The sequence below is a fragment of the Melanostigma gelatinosum genome (genome assembly GCF_949748355.1).
Source record: "Melanostigma gelatinosum genome assembly, chromosome: 19".
Taxonomy (NCBI): domain Eukaryota; kingdom Metazoa; phylum Chordata; class Actinopteri; order Perciformes; family Zoarcidae; genus Melanostigma; species Melanostigma gelatinosum.
In genome coordinates, this window is record NC_136652.1 from 14,147,129 (window position 1) to 14,165,339 (window position 18,211).

The 18,211-nt window shown below is 40.2% G+C and overlaps 2 protein-coding genes across 2 annotated transcripts; both read right to left on the reverse strand.

Moving 5' to 3' along the window:
• Positions 1-4,994: 4,994 nt before the first annotated feature.
• On the reverse strand, positions 4,995-8,138 carry LOC306793699 (laforin-like). Its single transcript, XM_079291421.1, has 3 exons — positions 7,787-8,138; positions 6,784-6,958; positions 4,995-5,575 (listed from the first exon to the last, which is right to left on the reverse strand). The coding sequence occupies exons 1-3, from the start codon at positions 8,034-8,036 to the stop codon at positions 5,515-5,517; spliced, it is 486 nt and encodes a 161-aa protein (XP_079147547.1). The 5' UTR covers positions 8,037-8,138; the 3' UTR covers positions 4,995-5,514.
• Positions 8,139-9,237: 1,099 nt separating this feature from the next.
• LOC306793444 (hydroperoxide isomerase ALOXE3-like) lies at positions 9,238-17,327 on the reverse strand (the record flags this gene model as incomplete). Its single annotated transcript, XM_079291075.1, has 14 exons — positions 9,238-10,349; positions 10,472-10,642; positions 10,912-11,012; positions 11,139-11,260; positions 11,379-11,545; positions 11,985-12,071; positions 12,480-12,683; positions 12,802-12,945; positions 13,093-13,265; positions 14,007-14,110; positions 14,266-14,388; positions 14,511-14,592; positions 14,738-14,942; positions 17,181-17,327. The coding sequence occupies 14 exons, from the start codon at positions 17,325-17,327 to the stop codon at positions 10,170-10,172; spliced, it is 2,010 nt and encodes a 669-aa protein (XP_079147201.1). The 3' UTR covers positions 9,238-10,169.
• Positions 17,328-18,211: the final 884 nt, after the last annotated feature.

Below are 18,211 nucleotides of genomic sequence, written 5' to 3' on the forward strand. Positions count from 1 at the left end.
AGTTGGACTACCTCAAGCGTCACATTCAGCAGAAAAGTCATTTGAAAGCTGTTGGAATTGTACGAAGACTCAAGATGGGACAGGGGATTGGTACATTATTGCAGGAAAACGCAAAAGACAGAGAGAAAAGGAACGAGCTGTCACACAAAACAAAATCTGACCCCAAGCAAGTTAAAGTTGTCATTGACAACATTTTACTAGCCATCAAAATGAATGCATCAATACTGTCAGTTCAACAAATCCACGATCACATGGCAAAGTATGTGAGTATACCAGAAAGCTGGCGAAGCAAAAACTATGCCTTTGAATTTGTGAACTCAATCAATGAGATAGTGCAGAATGAGACTATGTGCAGTGTTAAAAATGCACCCTGGCATACCCTGATAGTAGATGAGAGCACAGACATATCAGTACACAAAATGCTAGTCCTATATATTAAATACAGGAAGGAAAATGATGTTAACTATAAAACTGGGTTTGGTGGCATCATCCAGCTGACAGCATGCACTGCTCGGGATATTGTGCAGGCAATAACTCAGTTTTACTCCAAACATGGACTGGACCTGCAGAGAATGGTGATGCTGACCTCCGATGGTGCCACAGTAATGCTAGGAAAACACAACGGAGTCGCAGCTTTGTTAAAGCGCCAAATACCACACCTAACCGAACAACATTGTGTGGCCCATAGAGAGGACTTGGGCATTGATGATGCCTGGAAAAATGTACCTATGATGCGAGATGTGGAAACTCTTCTTAGAACTGTGTATTCCACTTTCTCTTGGTCCACTGTGAAGAGGGGCAAAATGGAGGACCTAGCAAAGATTCTTGATGAAGATACACTGTCATTCAGGCCTCTGAACGAAGTGCGATGGCTGTCGCGGCACCAAGCTGTCAATGCTGTTCTGAGGAACTACACTGTGCTTGAAGAATACTGCAAGAGAGAATCCAGTGATAACGGAGATCCAGTGGCAAAGTACTGCTACAAAAAGCTGAGTGATTCAAAGTTCAAGGTTACTGTCACTGCTCTGGGAGATGTTTTGGGTGAGCTAGCACAACTCTGCCTCACTTTGCAAAGACGCAACCTGACTGTGATGGAAGGACATTGCTTTGCCAGAGCAAAGATTGAGAAGTTGCGTTCCCAATACTTGAAGCGGAAGGATGTACAGTGGAGTGACCGTGTCAAAGAGGCAATGGGGACCTCATCAGCTGATGGCAGAAATACTGGTGAGATTACTCTTTTCATTAGTAAGCTCTGTGATCACATGGATGCTCGTTTTCCAGAGGATGAATTAAAGGAGTGGTCTGCATTTGACATTGAAGCACTGAGCTCAGACATCAGTTTTGACTTTGGATCAGCAGACATTGCCACACTGGCAAAGAAGTATGAGGCCATTCTCCACCACCCACAGTCTATGGAGGCCATTAACAGTCAATATGCTGAATTCAAGTACATAATGAAGCAAAAACTTAAACAGGGGTCAATCAGCACATTCTCAGATATGGTTGCTGCAGCACTTAGATGTGAGGAGCTAAAGGAGATCTCACAGCTTGTGGATATTTGTGCTACATTTCAAGCTTCCAGTGCAGATTGTGAAAGAGGATTCAGTTTAATGAATCGTATCAAAACAGCATCCAGAAATCGTCTTGAAGTGGCACATTTGGACCAGCTGATGCGCATAAAGTCAAAGCAAGAAGCAGACGAAGCCATCAACCTGGACAAAGTGTACAACCATTGGAGAAGTGAGAAGGACAGATGTGAAAAATAAGGTAAAATTTAAGTCAGATTTGTGCATATTCTAGTGACATTTATTAAGAATTTTACTTATGGATATTAATCATTAAATTATGTTACTACTAGATAATTTATGGGTAGTAGAAATGATAATAAAAAAACTGAGTAATTACATATTTTACAGACAGAGTTACAGGAATTTACACTGTATCACAAGCGTGAATACACAAATGTGAATGTTTTAATGTGAACAAAATGTTATGTCTGAAAGGTGTATATGTATCATTTCTTCCAGAACAGGACCCTCACACAGGCCACAACAGGACCTCACACAGGCCAAAGCAAGACTCTTCCCATGGCCAAAGCAAGACTCTTCCCATGGCCAAAGCAAGACTCTTCCCATGGCCAAAGCAGGACTCTTCCCATGGCCAAAGCAGGACTATTCCCATGGCCAAAGCAGGACTCTTCCCATGGCCAAAGCAGGACTCTTCCCATGGCCAAAGCAGGACTCTTCCCATGGCCAAAGCAGGACTATTCCCATGGCCAAAGCAGGACTATTCCCATGGCCAAAGCAGGACTATTCCCATGGCCAAAGCAGGACTCTTCCCATGGCCAAAGCAGGACTATTCCCATGGCCAAAGCAGGACTCTTCCCATGGCCAAAGCAGGACTATTCCCATGGCCAAAGCAGGACTATTCCCATGGCCAAAGCAGGACTCTTCCCATGGCCAAAGCAGGACTATTCCCATGGCCAAAGCAGGACTATTCCCATGGCCAAAGCAGGACTCTTCCCATGGCCAAAGCAGGACTATTCCCATGGCCAAAGCAGGACTCTTCCCATGGCCAAAGCAGGACTCTTCCCATGGCCAAAGCAGGACTATTCCCATGGCCAAAGCAGGACTATTCCCATGGCCAAAGCAAGACTCTTCCCATGGCCAAGCAGGACTCTCACATAAAACATATTACACATCTCATGAACAACAAGATTTTTGTCTTTTTCCTTTAAAGTTTGTCAAATCACTTATAATAAAAGTAAACTAGTGAAAATTGCTGCTGTAATTTGATTCTTTTAATAAGCCATGTAACTTGCTATGATCCAAGGTTTTGAACAGGTGTGATACTGGTGTGTGGCCACAGCGTGCACATCTGATGTTGCTCATAGTGGTCCTCAGTGTGCTCAGGGAGCTTGTGTGTATGCCCAGACACATGAAAAATTAGAGGGAACATTGCCCCAGCCCAATCGATTTGTGGATTATGATCCTTAAGCCAGGGAAGTCCCAGGACCAGGGGTGTCTGAGGGGTAGGAAACACGTAGAACCAGGTCTTCTGGCTGTGATTACCGGATAACGAGCAGGGAAATTGGCTGAGTCTGGTGTGTTATCTCTGCCAGTGAACTGCCATCCAGTGCGCTCACTAGCTGAGCGCACTCCAACGCCTCCACGGGAATCCCATTACTCCTAATAAACTCAGTGTCCAAAAAGTTCTCTTCAGCCCCTGAATCAATGAGTGCCGGCAGGTGCACAGGCCCAGAGGCTAAACTCAGGGTGGCAGGAAACAGTGCACGAGGCTTAGAAGGGGGAATTCTCTCTGCATCGCTCGCCAGCATCCCCACTCTTACTAGCGAGCGCTCTCTTTTGGTCGAACAGGGCAGACGGCCCTGCGGTGTCCCGACTCACCACAGTACAGACAACTTCCTGAGCAGATGCGTCGCTCTCTCTCCTCTGGAGAGAGATGAGTCCCCCCGAGCTGCATCGGCTCCTCCGGCTCGAAAGGGGGAGGGGCCGAGGTAGGAGAACGGGGACGCGCAGAGCTGTACCGTCCGGACGGGCTCGGGAACTGAAGGCTGGGACAGAAACCCAACTGACGCACCGGATTGGACGGCCGGAAGTTCCTCTCCCGGCGGCGTTCCCGGATACGGTTATCCATATTGATGGCCAGAGTGTAGAGCTCCTCTAATGACTCTGGCTCCTCCCGGACTGCGAGTTCATCCCTGAACAGATCCGAAAGGCTGTGGCGATATATCCCCTTAAGCGCCTCCTTGTCCCAACCGGACTCCGTGGCCAGAATCTGGAAGTCCACCGTGTACTCCGCTGCGCTGGTGGAACCCTGACGAAGACTGAGCAGGCGCTGAGCAACGTCCCTGGTGTAAACTGGGTGGTTAAATACCCTCCTGAACTCCTCCGCGAAGAGCTCGTAGGGAACCCGGTTTGGGCTGCGACTGTTGAGCCAAGCCTCCGCCCAGACCAGCGCCTTGCCGCGCAGCAACCCCACCGTAAAGGCCACCCTCGCATTGTCCGAAGCAAATGTGCGGGGCTGCTGGTTAAAAACAAATCCACACTGGAGCATGAACCCCCTACACTCCCCGGACGCTCCATTATATGGCACCGGTGAGGGAACAAAGGACTCACGAGTGCTGGATGCGTCCTCAGGGACCGGCTCCGAGGGAGGAGAATGGCGTAGCGTGAAGTCCTGCAGCAGGCCTCCTATCTCCGCTACCTGGGCCCCGATAGATCGCTGCGAGTCCGCTAGGTCCCGAAGAACATGATGGTGTTGCCCGAGGAGCGCGCCCTGGTTGGCCATCGCCCTCTGCAGCTGATCCGCAGAAAGAAAATCTACTGCGGCGGCTGGGTCCGACATGGTCAGTCCGTTCTGTTATGTGGTGGTGTAGTAAATGGACCCAAAAGCACGCTCACACAGCAGATTAATCCTTCAAGATCTTTATTATACATACATATATATACATACATATACATATATACATTATATATATATACATATATATACACATATATATATACACATATATATACATATATATACACATATATATATATACATATATATATATACACATATATATATATAACTATACACACATATATATATATATATATATATATATACACACACATATATATACACACATACATATATATATATATATACACATACACATATATATACACATATATATATATACACATATATATAGACACATATATATATACACATATATATATACATATACACATATATATATATATATATATATATATATATATATATATACATATATATACACATATATGTATATATGTATATATATATATATACATATACACATACATATATAAAACTCACTTCCTGGCAGAGGTCTATACTGTCGCTGCTCTCCGCAGCTTCTCTGTGATTCATCCCCTCTATAAGGTGCTGGTGCACTTCTTTTATCTATTCCCTTGATCGGAACTGATGATCTGATTTTTTATTGATGGAGTCTTTTAAGATATGATCAATGACAAATCAGAAAATTTCTTGCCAGAATTTCTTGGTGTGAAAAGAAAAATGCCAAAATATGTACATCTGAATATTCATCACAGAAAGAGCAATCTGTGTTTGTGTCTTTTTAGAATATCTGCATGTAGTGGGTAATAATCATGAATAATTATGAAAAATGTATGAACTGAGTATAAGCACCCTACCCTTCCAATATATTACATCAACAAAACCATTCCAAAATGCCATGACATATGAAAGTACAGTCAAATTGGAAAGTCGTTTCACATATTGCTCAACATCCTTCAGAAAAACAATAAAATATGTTTGTGATACATCCGATTTCATTTCATTTTCTCCTTTTTCTTTTATTTTTAGGGATTTATTCAGGTTTATACATATGATTTAATATATGCTGTATTAGAGAACTTTTCTGACCACATGACACTTTTACAAATCAGTATGAATTGGTTAAGAAACACCATAAAACAGCAACATTCCTTGTTCGAGTTACAGCCAGGAACCTTTGTTGCTTGTCAATTCCCTCTCTGTCCCATCCCATGTTTCCTGTCTGTATCGGAGAGAGAGTTATTCCAGTTTTTAACATTCCTTGTGACTCTCGGCCCGCCACGTCATTTTATGTGGCCCGCGAATCCGCCAGCAAAAAATAAATTCAAATAAAAAAAAGATTTTTTTTTTTTTTGGAAAAATAATTAAAAGTTAGACTTGAAAATAAAAGTATCCCCATGGTCGAAATTATGAGATAGACATTTGAAATTATGTGACAGCATGTTGTCTGTGTACCGACATTAAAATTATCACAACAGGTGGACAGGAGAGGCAACAGCCCGAAAAGCAGTTTTCCAATGATTGAAAAAGATCGACAAATAATCACAAAGAGAAAAATTGATGCAGAGGGAAGAAAATGTAATGAAAGATGTGAAAGCGAATACATGTTTGTGCTTCAAGGAGAAAAACGTGTCTGTCTTCTGTGTTATGAGGCGTATCTGTGATGAATGATACAATTCACGTCGGCACTTTGACACCAAACACGGAGCTAAATTTAGCCTCCAAGAAAAACATCAAACTGTCCAAGAATTAAAAGGCAGACTGCAATCACAGCAGAATATATTTACACAAGCTACAGCCCAGTGCATGATAAAGGTATGTGAGCAGTGCTCCGACCAGATACAGACTTTTACAAATGTCAGTTTGTGAAGAAACACCATCGCAGACCGAGTTCATGAACTAGCAGCAATCTAACAACACAGCTAGCTAAGAGACGAGCAGGTACTCGTGTTTCTAATTAACTGTTGATGAAAGCACAGACAACACGGATACAGAGCATCTATCCATGTGTATGATGCAGAGAGGTGACACAAACAGCTTTGAACAAAGTTAATGTAATAACTTGTGTTTGATATTTGTCTTTGTTATTTTCTTTAATAGTTTGATCTTTGATAGAGTCGTGTGGGTTTCTTAACCCTCAATTAAAATGATTTATGTTATAATAACAGAAATGTGTTTAAATATAATTTTTCATTTTTATAACTGCATGTACAATACGTGTACACTTGAATAAACAATAATCAAATGCAGAGAGATTTATTTAACAATATGTTAGGAGAAGTTACAGTTATACAGTCTTACAGTTACAACCGGCCCTTTGAGGGCGACCGTGATGCTGATGTGGCCCAGAGTGGAAATAAGTTTGACACCCCTGCCATACATCATCAAACTGAATGCTTTGGCTTTTGTTTGGCTGTTGTACTTTATTACCTGGAGAAATGAATGGCCTTCTGACCAGCCACACTGAAGTAGAAGCTGGTGGTGTGTTTCATCTCATCGGTGTGTCCTGTTTCCTCTATCCAGTGACCAATCGGATGGCAGTACACTCCATCCACCATGTTCGTCTCATCATATGAACAACATCTGTCATGGCTCGGACCGCTACCTGGTGACAAAGAGGGGACAGCCTTTCAGCAGGTTAGCAGGCAACATATACTGTGTTGCGTTAAACAGGTAAACAACTGATTAAGCGTCCTCAACAAGGAGGAAATAGGTCTAATAATAACAACCAGTGGTGGAGAGTAACAAAGTACTTTTACTTTTGAGGTACTTGTAATTGTATTGAGTCTTATCTCTTTCTGCTACTGAAGACTTTCACTCCACGAAAGTTCAGAGGGAAATTGTACTGCACTACAGTACATGAATCTGATATATTTAAATTAAATAGAAATCACTTATAGAAGAAGCTTATACAATATGATGGGTTTTTACAAACAACCCAACAGTATATAACATATAATAAGCTCCAGCTCAACCAGCTACAACATTGTAACAGTAATATAATATGATTAACACTGAATGGGGCCTTTTGGCATTCTGAGTCCATTTACTGTTGCGTATAATACCTTTGTACAGTTAAATTACATACATTACACTGAGGTATAATTTTGAATGCAGCAACATTAAATGTGAGATTATATTGTAACACTGGGGAATGCTGCTAAAACTTGGTAAAAACACTTTTATTGTATGCACTGAAATCCACGAGCCACTGAGCGTTTGATAAATAACAAGTGTCACTTCACCGCCATCATGTGGCAGTAAGGATGGATTACACAATGTGAACCAAACATGGCGGAGTTATTTTCGTCTTTTGCCTGAAACGTTAATTCCGATGGGAATTACATTAAATCGATGTGACGTCTCAAAAACGATTTCCTTTTGCACGCGGCTGAATCTCTGGCACAGCACCAGAGTATTGATGCATGTATACCTTCCAAGATACAAGTGCCGCGGACTCTTTTGACGAACTTGAACCACAGGGTGTCTTTGAAGGGCTCTGCCAGCTGCACGTCGCCGATCCACAGACACGGTTCATGTGTTGACAGCAGGAGCTTCTGTGAGGCTCTCATCTGAACCGCTCCGCGCGGGTCCCAGTTGCCCATTTCCTCACGCGAGCCCAAAATATAAACCTTTACATCCGAAGACTCCGGAGTGAGAATGACACCGAACCTGAATAACATTGCTGCCACCTTAACCAAATGATGTGTCCTCAATCGTTTAGTATGGCGGGCTTGGGTTATTATAGTCTACATTGTAGCTCTTGTATTCAGTCTGCGTGGCCCATTGACTGTAAGGTGTAATCTAAAAATAAATCGGATCGTGTCGTTTACAGCAAAGAAGGGGGAGAGAGAATGAAGTCCCACTCTGTCAGAATTACCGCGCGCCATACATCACCCATATCAGAGTGAACTCTTTAAATCTCAATAGGTAGATTCACAGATAGATAGACAGACAGACAGACAGACAGACAGCTAGATAGATAGATAGATAGATAGATATAGGATTTCATTTAATGTCACAGATTGTTTACAGCAGCGGTTCCCAAACTTTTTAGGCCGCGCACCCCCTTCTACATCCCGACCGGGTTCACGCACCCCCAATCCCCCACACCTTAAAAAAAGAAGAAGCAACAGAGCCTATTTATAGCCTCATAGAAATCGGACCAATGAGAGAACAGTTTGCTCGCGCGTGGCGTTTGTTTACAATATTTAGTCCGCTGTTAAATGTTGCAGTGTGAACACAAACCGAACAAAGGGGCAACTGCAACATTGTATCATATTAATCCCTGAATCAGAACAAAGCAAACGAACTGAAGGTGTGAAAACGCCCTGAAACACTGCAACAAAGTTTCAATAACTTTTTTACCTTGACTCCGCGATGGGCCTATGTGCTCCCGATTTGTCTGTGCAATCCCTTCCTCCTTCCTCCGTCTCATCTTCCTCTGACTCCCGTTCGATTTCTTCTCCCGGTCTCTCCCCAACACACCTCTCCGTTCCTCTCGCCTCCGATTCCCCCCCCCTTCTCTCTCTATCTCTCTCTCTCTCTCTCTCTCTCTCTCTCTCTCTCCTCTTTTATGACTGATAGCTTCAGATGTCCCACCTGACAGTTTCCCCGATTTTCAGCCAGTTTATCATATTTGCATGAATGTTGCTGAATGAATGAAGTTAGCTGTTAGCTGACGTTAGCTGCACAAGCTAGGCTAGCCACGTAAAAGACAGTCTGGCGGCAGGAGCAGAATTGCATTTATTTATTAAATTGTACGTCTTTAATTTTAAATTTAAATCTTATAAGGCGGATTTTTATAATGCATGTAACCGAGCGTCTTGGGTTCGTGTATAAGGGCACTTATCATACAGTAATAACTGGAGTCGGGAGATTAGACATCTTGTATCAGCCCACGGCTACTCTCTTTATTATTGTTTTCTCCTTTGGCCAGAGGCGGGGGTTGCGCCTTCGCTACGGAAACACTCAAGGGACATATCATCGTCAACACCAGAACGACAAACACGAGACAGTCTGTTACATTCATGTTTTTACTTTGTGAAATTTATTTTTAATATTAATTATTACACCATTAGACCACCATTACATTTTACCTCTCGCGCACCCCCTAGAAGCACCTCGCGCACCCCCAGGGTACACAATGAATACAAATCACAAATGCGCGATGCATCCCTCCCATCACCCCTCATTCACCTGTAAGATATTGTTTAGAAGTAATGGCCTTAAGTCAGTTATATGCAAAAGGTGAAAATAGAAACGCAACAGCAGTAACAAACAAAACCAAAACATGTAGCACTTTACGTTACAGCTCGGTAATACCATATAGTACAGTATGATATATCAATAGTGGGGTAATAGTTTGATAATAAAGAGGTAATAATGAAGTGCCCCAGAGTACATTGGGATTGAGTACCTTGAGACCAGCCATGAGTCTTGCAAAATTTTGAGGCAAGAGAAAAGCTGATTATATGTCACTTTATTAAGGTTTAATATGTTTACATGCCAGAAATAACCCTTTAGATTCCCAATATGTGGTCAATTTATCATAATAACAAGTGTGAGGAAATTAGCTGTGACCATTTTTGGAGAGAACATCAGCATTTGCTACCTAAACTGCTCATTTAAGTTATTACTCAACATGTGGAATATAATTCACACAAAGATACAGGTGCCCTATCATTGGCTGACTTAATATGATACAGCCTATCGTCTTCCAGAGTTAAACTCACAACCCAGCATGCAAGACAGGTGTTAAAAAGGTATTGATATTGTTGCCTAATGCAGAGATAGAAAAGGCTTATCAGGCGGAGCTAAATAGTAATACTGTTCTCGATCTCAGTAGGGTTCAGGTATGTGTAGGGTATTTCAAGCTGCAAGTTTCTTGTTGAAATTGCTTCACTGAGGTCGGACAACTCTGCTTGGAATTCCTTCATCATCTGCTTTGGAGCAGGCTCTTGGAATCGTTCATCGGGGTATGCACCAATGAGAACCTGCCAAAAGGACAAAACGAAACTGTAAATCTGATTGACACAGTATTGTGCTTTGTACAATTTATTTTAAACATTTAAAATGTGGACGAGTTACAATGAGCGTTTATCAACACCAAACCTACCGTGTCAGTGTACTTCTCTGCAAGTAGCCAGGCCATTGCTACAAAGCTGACTGTCTCACCAACATCTGGGAGGGTCTCCAAAATAGTCTTCATGCTTGACTGCCCCTTAGTGGTTGGAGGAGGTTTGCGCAGCAGGAGTGACTCATTTGGCGCCCAGGAGTAGTAGTCGAACTAAGTTATAAGAGACATTTCAAGATGTAACATCTTTGATACAAAACTAATTCAATAAAATTATTTGAATGTCAAACATTACAAAAATAATTATGTAAATCTACATTGGGAATTCAACCATTGCACCATTGTAATGCTCAGCGAAAGAAAACAATGGAATGAATAATAACCAGATTGCAGACCTGCCAAATGTTCATAAATTTGAATTTTTGAAACAAACTTGCACTTGATCAAACATCAATACATATTCGATTGTCCCAACTAATTACCTGTCCATTGTTTACAGCAGCATGTTGACCCGTCACTGTGAAGATCAGCATGGTGATGAATTTGATCACCTCCTCGACAGTATGAAAGCTTGCTGGAAACCCTGTTGGTAGCACAATTACTGTGAGTTAATTATTGGCAATCCCTGTCTTCGTTAAATATTAAAGGCGACTATTAAGATTTTATATATCTTGTGTTTACAAATGACGTCACAGCATGGGTTAAATACCTGAGGCTGTGTTTCCTAAGAAGCAATGTGTGAATATCTCACTGATCCATTCCTGCAGCTCGGTGTCTTTACGTACTTCACTGTCTGAGGGATAGTAGTACCCCACTACTGCCTTCACAAAGCTAGTGAACACAAAATAATTAGATTTAAAATGTTTGTATGTGAACAAGTCTGAATGACTCTCAGCTGTTGCTTGTACAATAAATCGGTCTGGACAGATGTGATATTTATTGAAAGAACCTGTTGATGATGTTCCACAGCTTCAGGCCATCATCTCTGTAGTAGAAGTTGGGGATGGATTCCAGTCCTCGTGCAATGATGTTCTCTGGTAGACAGAGGGAGCTGTAGGTCGTTTCAGAGAAAGCCCTTCTCATGAGCTCCATCAGTCCTTCATATCCAAGTGAACTCTAATAAATCAATAATGCACAAATAGTTACCATGAGACACATTTCTTGAAATAAAAGAATGTTGCATTGTTAATGAAGCAATAATGCACAAATAGTAAGTCAGTCAAATGTATTTATAAAGCGCTTTTCACAGACATTAGTCACAAAGTGCTTAACAGGAGTGGAATCATAAGCATAAATAATACAAAGTGACCATATAAGGGCCAAAAGTTTACATTTAGGAACACGCAAAAAACAAAGTACACAATAAAAACATGGCATAAAAGCAGGCCTAGGACATGAGTTTAGGCCTAGGTAAATGGTTACCATTAGACACATTTCTTGAAATAAAAGGCTTATGCATTGTTAAAAAGTCAAAGGCTATAATTTCATCTTGCAATGGTGCAATCTAATTGGAGTAGTTTGAATTTTCAGAAATATGTATTTTACAGAGCCGTACTTTACTTATAGATCCGTCAGGTCCAAAAATAGATGTGCGGCTTGCAGTGTTTATTTGCAGAGTGTACCGGAAGTGTGGAAACAGCAGCTGTGCAGACAAAGGGAAATATTTTAAAAGTCATGTTACGATGCTTATTTGAGCAAACAACAGGCAGCACATCTTGTTTGTGTTGATTACCAAAGGAATCTACAAGCAAAACTTAAAACCGGCTTTCTTCAAGTGCTTTTTGTCCTTTTACAAGAGTAAGCCCTGATGGATGCAAAGTTATTGTTACAGTACCCTCGACATGCGTGAAGATGCGAGGGCCCGATCAATGCTGCTCGCAGCTTTAATTTGGCATTGTTCTTTTCACACCAAGAAATTCTGGCAAGAAATTTTCAGATTTGCAATTTGATCATATCGACTTCATCAATAAAAAGTCAGCTCATCAGTTCCGATCAAGGGAATAGGTAAAAGAAGTGCACCAGCACTCTGACCTCTGCTGTGTAATCATACCTTATAGAGGGGATGAATCACAGAGAAGCTGCGGACAGCGGAGACAGTATAGACCTCTGACAGGAAGTGAGTTTTCATGAGGTGTTGGACTGATTGATGATCCATGGCATCAGCATTTCTAATAAACATCTTGGCAAGCAGCCAGTCAGTCTCCAGGTCACTGGGCAGGAAGATGGGGTTCAGCTCAGCAGGTTGTTGATGCAACTGGAATTTGATTTAAAAAAACAAAAAACATTTAGTTTTTGTTTGTTGAAAGAGTGCAACTGGACTTTTGAAGGCACAGTAATGTACTACGGGATGTAATATGATCATGTGAATAGACCTGTATTGCAATGGGCATCAGTTTGTTTTCTGGGTTCACGTAGAGCAAACAGAGACCAGGAGTCACGTGCAGAGGTTCACCATGATTGGCTCTAGCGGATATTCCATCCATCCTCTTCTGGTCATAGAGGAATATATTGCCTTTCTGTATGGGAATGAAAGACAGAGGGAAGAAGTGTTTAAGACATCAATAGGTTTCACAGATCCAGGAGATATGATATTGGGATGAAACACAAATATCGTCTCCAAAAGCAAAGATTGACTCCAAAGTAAAGCCACTCTGCTTTCATACCTTCAGCTCCTTCTTCAGAGAGCTTTTTTCTTCCAGGAACGGCTTCACCATCTTCTCTGTGACTGGAAAGTTTGGAGGAAGCTCTGAGCAGCGCTTGATCACATTGGGATTGACTCCGTTCAGAAACTGGGATCCATAAAAGTCATCTTCCTTCCAGTGCTCTGTAACATACTCTGGAAGAATTGCAAATATGATATTTCATATAATATCTAAATATCTATCTGATGTCTAACTTTTTTGAAGTACATGTTGATCATAGTCATTGCTGGTTTGTTCCTGAGAGATTTTTACTTTGGTAAGATAAATTGTTTTACCCAACAGGAACAACATCCAATCTAATGTAATTAGACATCGTTAACTCATTTTAATGGAGAACATTATGCAATTGATATTTAAGATACAGTAGAATTTCATTCAAAACTGACAATAGATGTTGGATGGTGCTATCACACAGGGTTTCTGTTGTTTCTTTAATGATCCTTTAACAGACCATATTTCAAAGTAAATTCATAATCATACAATAAATGTTACAGCCAATTATGGGTTGTATTCAGTTGTTTAGACACACCTAGCTGATATCTACACTCTGCTGAGTGCACCTTTCTAGTTAGAAGTGTTCCTTGGGTTTACATTTTGGGATGATTTTACATTTTATTTTAAATCCCAGATGGATTACAGATATATTAGTGCCGAGTCCACTTCATTCATTTAAGAAGCAGTGTATCAACCTTTCTTGAACTGTTTTCATACATATTGTATTTGTATCAAGCAGTGTTGTAGAAAGAACTGTTGTGACATTGGAACTGATGATAGTGTCTGCCAAATGCTCATATTCACTTGTTATGAAATGATGACAATGACATTATTGTTGTGAGTTGCGCTGCAGATGTGGATAATGGGGAAAACCAATCTACCGGACATAGTTGTCTTTTTCCACCGGAAGATGTTTTTCATGTCATCAATGCTTTCCCATTGTTCTTTAGATCCAAGCAGCCCCTTGAGTATGAGTTCAATACCACTGAAGTAAGACAGGGTAAAAAAAAAAGATATCCAGAATACATGATTAAACATTATACTGATATTATTGTTTCAAATTTACTTTTTGTCTCAAAACATAGAAAATGTGACGATAATCGAGCCTGGTTGTGTCCATTTTATACGATGTAGACCTACGTTTCCCTTTTCACATGTTTTGTTTCGGTTGATTTGGACTTAGAGAAGCGGACTTCAGCTGGGAGATCAGACACATTCTTGAAGCTGTTGATGTAGGGTAGTCCTTCAGCTAAAGTGGTCCATCTGTAAAACAAACAAAAACAAAAAAATCAAAGTTACCAAAAGTATAAATTTCTCCAGATGAAGCTTCTGAGACTATAAAAGCAGCTCCTGGTACATACTGTACTGCACACATAAATACTTACTGGTAAAAGCTCTTTTTAAGTATCAGCTCCTGTTTGCGATGGTCAATCAACATGGGATGGTCCTCCTCAAAAGCCTTCAACGCTGAGGCATGAAAAGAATATAACATCAGTAAAGTTTTGAAAGACAAAATTGACAAACTCAACAAAACAAACCTGTGAAAAGTAGTGATATCTATAAATCTTAATAAAGTATCTTTCATCAAATATTTTGGGAACTTGAAGCAGACCTCTCCCGCCTCTCAGCTCCACCAGTTCTCCTCTGGAGATCCATCTGTAACAGGGGAAAAGAATGGCTTCTCCTTCAGGTGTCGTCACCACTATTTTGGAGAAGTACCACTCATTTTCTGGGAGGATCAAAGCAGGATCTTTCTCCACCTTGACCAGAAGAAGTTTCCCCAGAGACAAATTGGTGCTGATGGTGTAATTCCCTGTCTGGAAATAAGGATTAATATGAATTTAAACAAACAAATACATTATAATACAGTTTAACATGTATGTTAGAGTGTTGTCAATACACATTTAACTGATAATATTTAATATAACATGATATACGTAAGTGTCTAAGGAGTACAAACGTCCACACAGACCGGACAGTCTTCTTAAATCGTTATTTTGATATAAAACATTTAGAAACCTTGATCATCATCTAAGTACATGATGATAGACAACCATGCCAACTGGCTCGTAAAAGCCCTTTATAGAACAAATCCTGTCTGGTAATATTTGAAATTCCAGCTTTTAAAAAGCAATGACTTAGACTCTGACAACTGAATTTAAATGTATTATGTGACTGTAGCACCACAAAGATGAAATGCCATTAGATTGTGTTTTTAGTGTGTGATTTTAAGTTGCATGGTGTTGGTGTTACACGTTAAACATTAAATGTTAACTTAGCTAAAATAAACAATATATTGACTTACCCTGCTGTGCATGAACAGTAGGGGTGGGGGAAAAAATCGATACAGCACAGTATTGTGAAATACGGAGGCCAAGTATTGATCTTTTATGATATAAACTATCCACTAGATGGTGCTGAGTTGTTTTCTGGTGAGGTCAGCAAAAGTTTCGGGTCAGTGTGATTGGTAGGAAGTTGGTCAAAACAAAGATAGAGACATCTGGCCTCACAACGGGGTTAAATCTGCCAACAGCAGCCAGGCCCATGGGGAGAGTGCAGAGCATAACTGTCTCTCTACCCTCGACGTCCACGCATCGCAAGTTACACTGAGTTATATAACTCTTATATCCTACTTATATAAGTTATAGTTCATATACTGAGTCCACACGTTTGCATTTAGTTAAGTTGGACTATGTAGTAATACAAACAGTTCAGTTTGTCAGGTTCATGCAACATTTATGACATTGTTGGTCAGTATGTCTGCTTGACATTGCTGCTTGATATTTTGCTGCAATAAAAATGATTGAAGTGAGATGAACAGACTGAAAACTTTATCTTATTGGATAAAACATGTTGACACAGTTTTCCTTTGGGGACATCATTTGAAGTTCAAAAAAGTAATAAATCGCAATATAGGCCTATGTTATCGCAACACTCAAAATATCGCAGAATCGTGATAATATCGCAGTATCGTGATAATATCGTATCGCGGGATCTCTGGTGATTCCCACCCCAAATGAACAGTGTTGTTTCTATATATGTTTGTACTTGGGGTGTAGACGTCTGCATTGTGACTGATGAGCTTTTCCCACGATGTGTATAATAATAATAATTTCATGTTCATTCACAACACTCAGCCAACAAATTACATTGTGAATGTAACCTTAGCTCTCAAATGCACAGTGTAGTCCTTTCTGTCTACTTCTCTCTGATATTTCTGAACAATTATTTCCATTTCCATAGTGTTGAGAACGCCACTTTGACAGGCAACAGTAACCAAGGGGGGTGGGGTTTAGTGAAGGGTCAATTCATAATTAATATGTAAAGTTAACCAGTTTTTGTGTTACACACTTGATTTAAAAAAAAAATGATGATACATGTACTTTGATTGTAGGTGTCGGAGTACATAAATAAGCATCAAAATAGAGCTTGTTTAACGCAACACAATTCCCGGGGAAGGATACCTTGGACCCCCTGCAGAGCTCCAGGCTATCGAGTCAGATAGGCCACACCTTGAGGAAGAATTTGACAACTCATAAATTAGTGTGGCGCACCTTATGAAAAACCAAATGTGAACCTGAACTCGTCCGTACATTTTATATCCAAAATTTAGAAAAGTATGGATCAAATGTATACGGTAAGTGTCACATAAAACTGTGTCCAAAAGATTTGTGTTGAACAAACTCAGTTCAGCACGTATGTTGATATAGGCAAGCATCTAAAGAGAACATATTTCCGCCAAGACTGGACAGACTTGGTGCCAGTGGGACCAATGAAAAGCATAAACAATAACTACATAGAAATTGCCAATTTTGTCGCTGATGGTCTCATTTACTTATGTAGGTCATATAGAGGCATCAGTATTATATTGAGACGGTTGCATAACCAGTAAAATGATCCTCACAGTAATTTAAAGTGTATTAATTGCATAAAGGTAAACGTTTCTTGAATTAGTCATGAAGACAAATACTACCCCAGCATATATGCATGCATGAATAAAAATCATTACTTTGTCCCAGACCTAATTTGAGGATGTTCAACAGGATTCAACTTACTGTCCCAGTTGTAAAGTCGATGCCAAAGTTGTCCAACTCAGTTCGCTCACTCTGCCCTTCAGTTCCAAATAAGGTGATGAATATGTGGTCCCATGTTCCTGCATATTGCCTGTCACCTGTTGTGACCTCTAGCTTGTACTCAGTCATGGTCAGTCTGTGGAAACTGTCTCGAAAAATAAACACATTTAGATCTCTAAATTGCAGAGTGAATGCTCCAATTATCTTCAAAAAATGCATCAATGACAGTGTATATATGTTTTGATACCACTTGTATAAAACGTTTTAAAATTTGTAAATAATTTATTTCCCAAAAACTTTTGATAGTTTTTCTAAACTCAATTTCTTTTGTCAACAGGTATCAAAAAAACATTTTTAACACTTAACTTTGTCTAGGATTATCCTGTTTACATTACTACAAGTGTAGATAATCTACTTTTATACCATGAGGAAAGATAAGGAAAGTTCCTACCCATACCTTCAGTTTGAAGCTGTTCTGTGAACTGTGTTCCTGCTTGTTGGCTCTTGTAAGCTCCTCCACCCTGACTTCAACCTTCTTTTAAGTACCTCCCTCACTGTGTATTGACATAAGAGGTGTTGTAACTGTCAATTAAAAATGTTGTTTCTATACTACTACTACTACTACTACTACTACTACCACTACTACTACTACTACTACTACCACTAATACTACTACTACTACTGCTACTACTACCACTACTACTACTACAACTACTACTACTACTTACACAGAAATATAAATAAGGGACAAGGACAACAAAGCTGGACAGATAATAAGAAATAAAACGTGTATTTACAAGTCAATCGTAAACAAAACAAATTGTGCACATACATACCTACTGTTAAGAGATTGTAGAAAAATATGAAAGCATAGAAGTATAACCATCAGAACATATAACTTGCTTTCTTTTTATAACCATCACAACATATAACTTTACACTTATTATAACCATCACAACATATAACTTGTTTACACTTTTTATAACCTTTTAGAATTTCTATAACTTTTTATG

Bases quoted from the DNA above. Each gene is read 5' to 3' on its own strand.
- LOC306793699 (XM_079291421.1), bottom strand. From the start codon at position 8,036: ATGTTATTCAGGTTCGGTGTCATTCTCACTCCGGAGTCTTCGGATGTA. The intron at 6,959-7,786 runs GTATACATGCAT...CTTTGTCACCAG, and splicing joins CGGCACTTGTATCTTGGAAG to GTAGCGGTCCGAGCCATGAC. The intron at 5,576-6,783 runs GTAATAAAGTAC...TCTCCGATACAG, and splicing joins AAGGCCATTCATTTCTCCAG to ACAGGAAACATGGGATGGGA.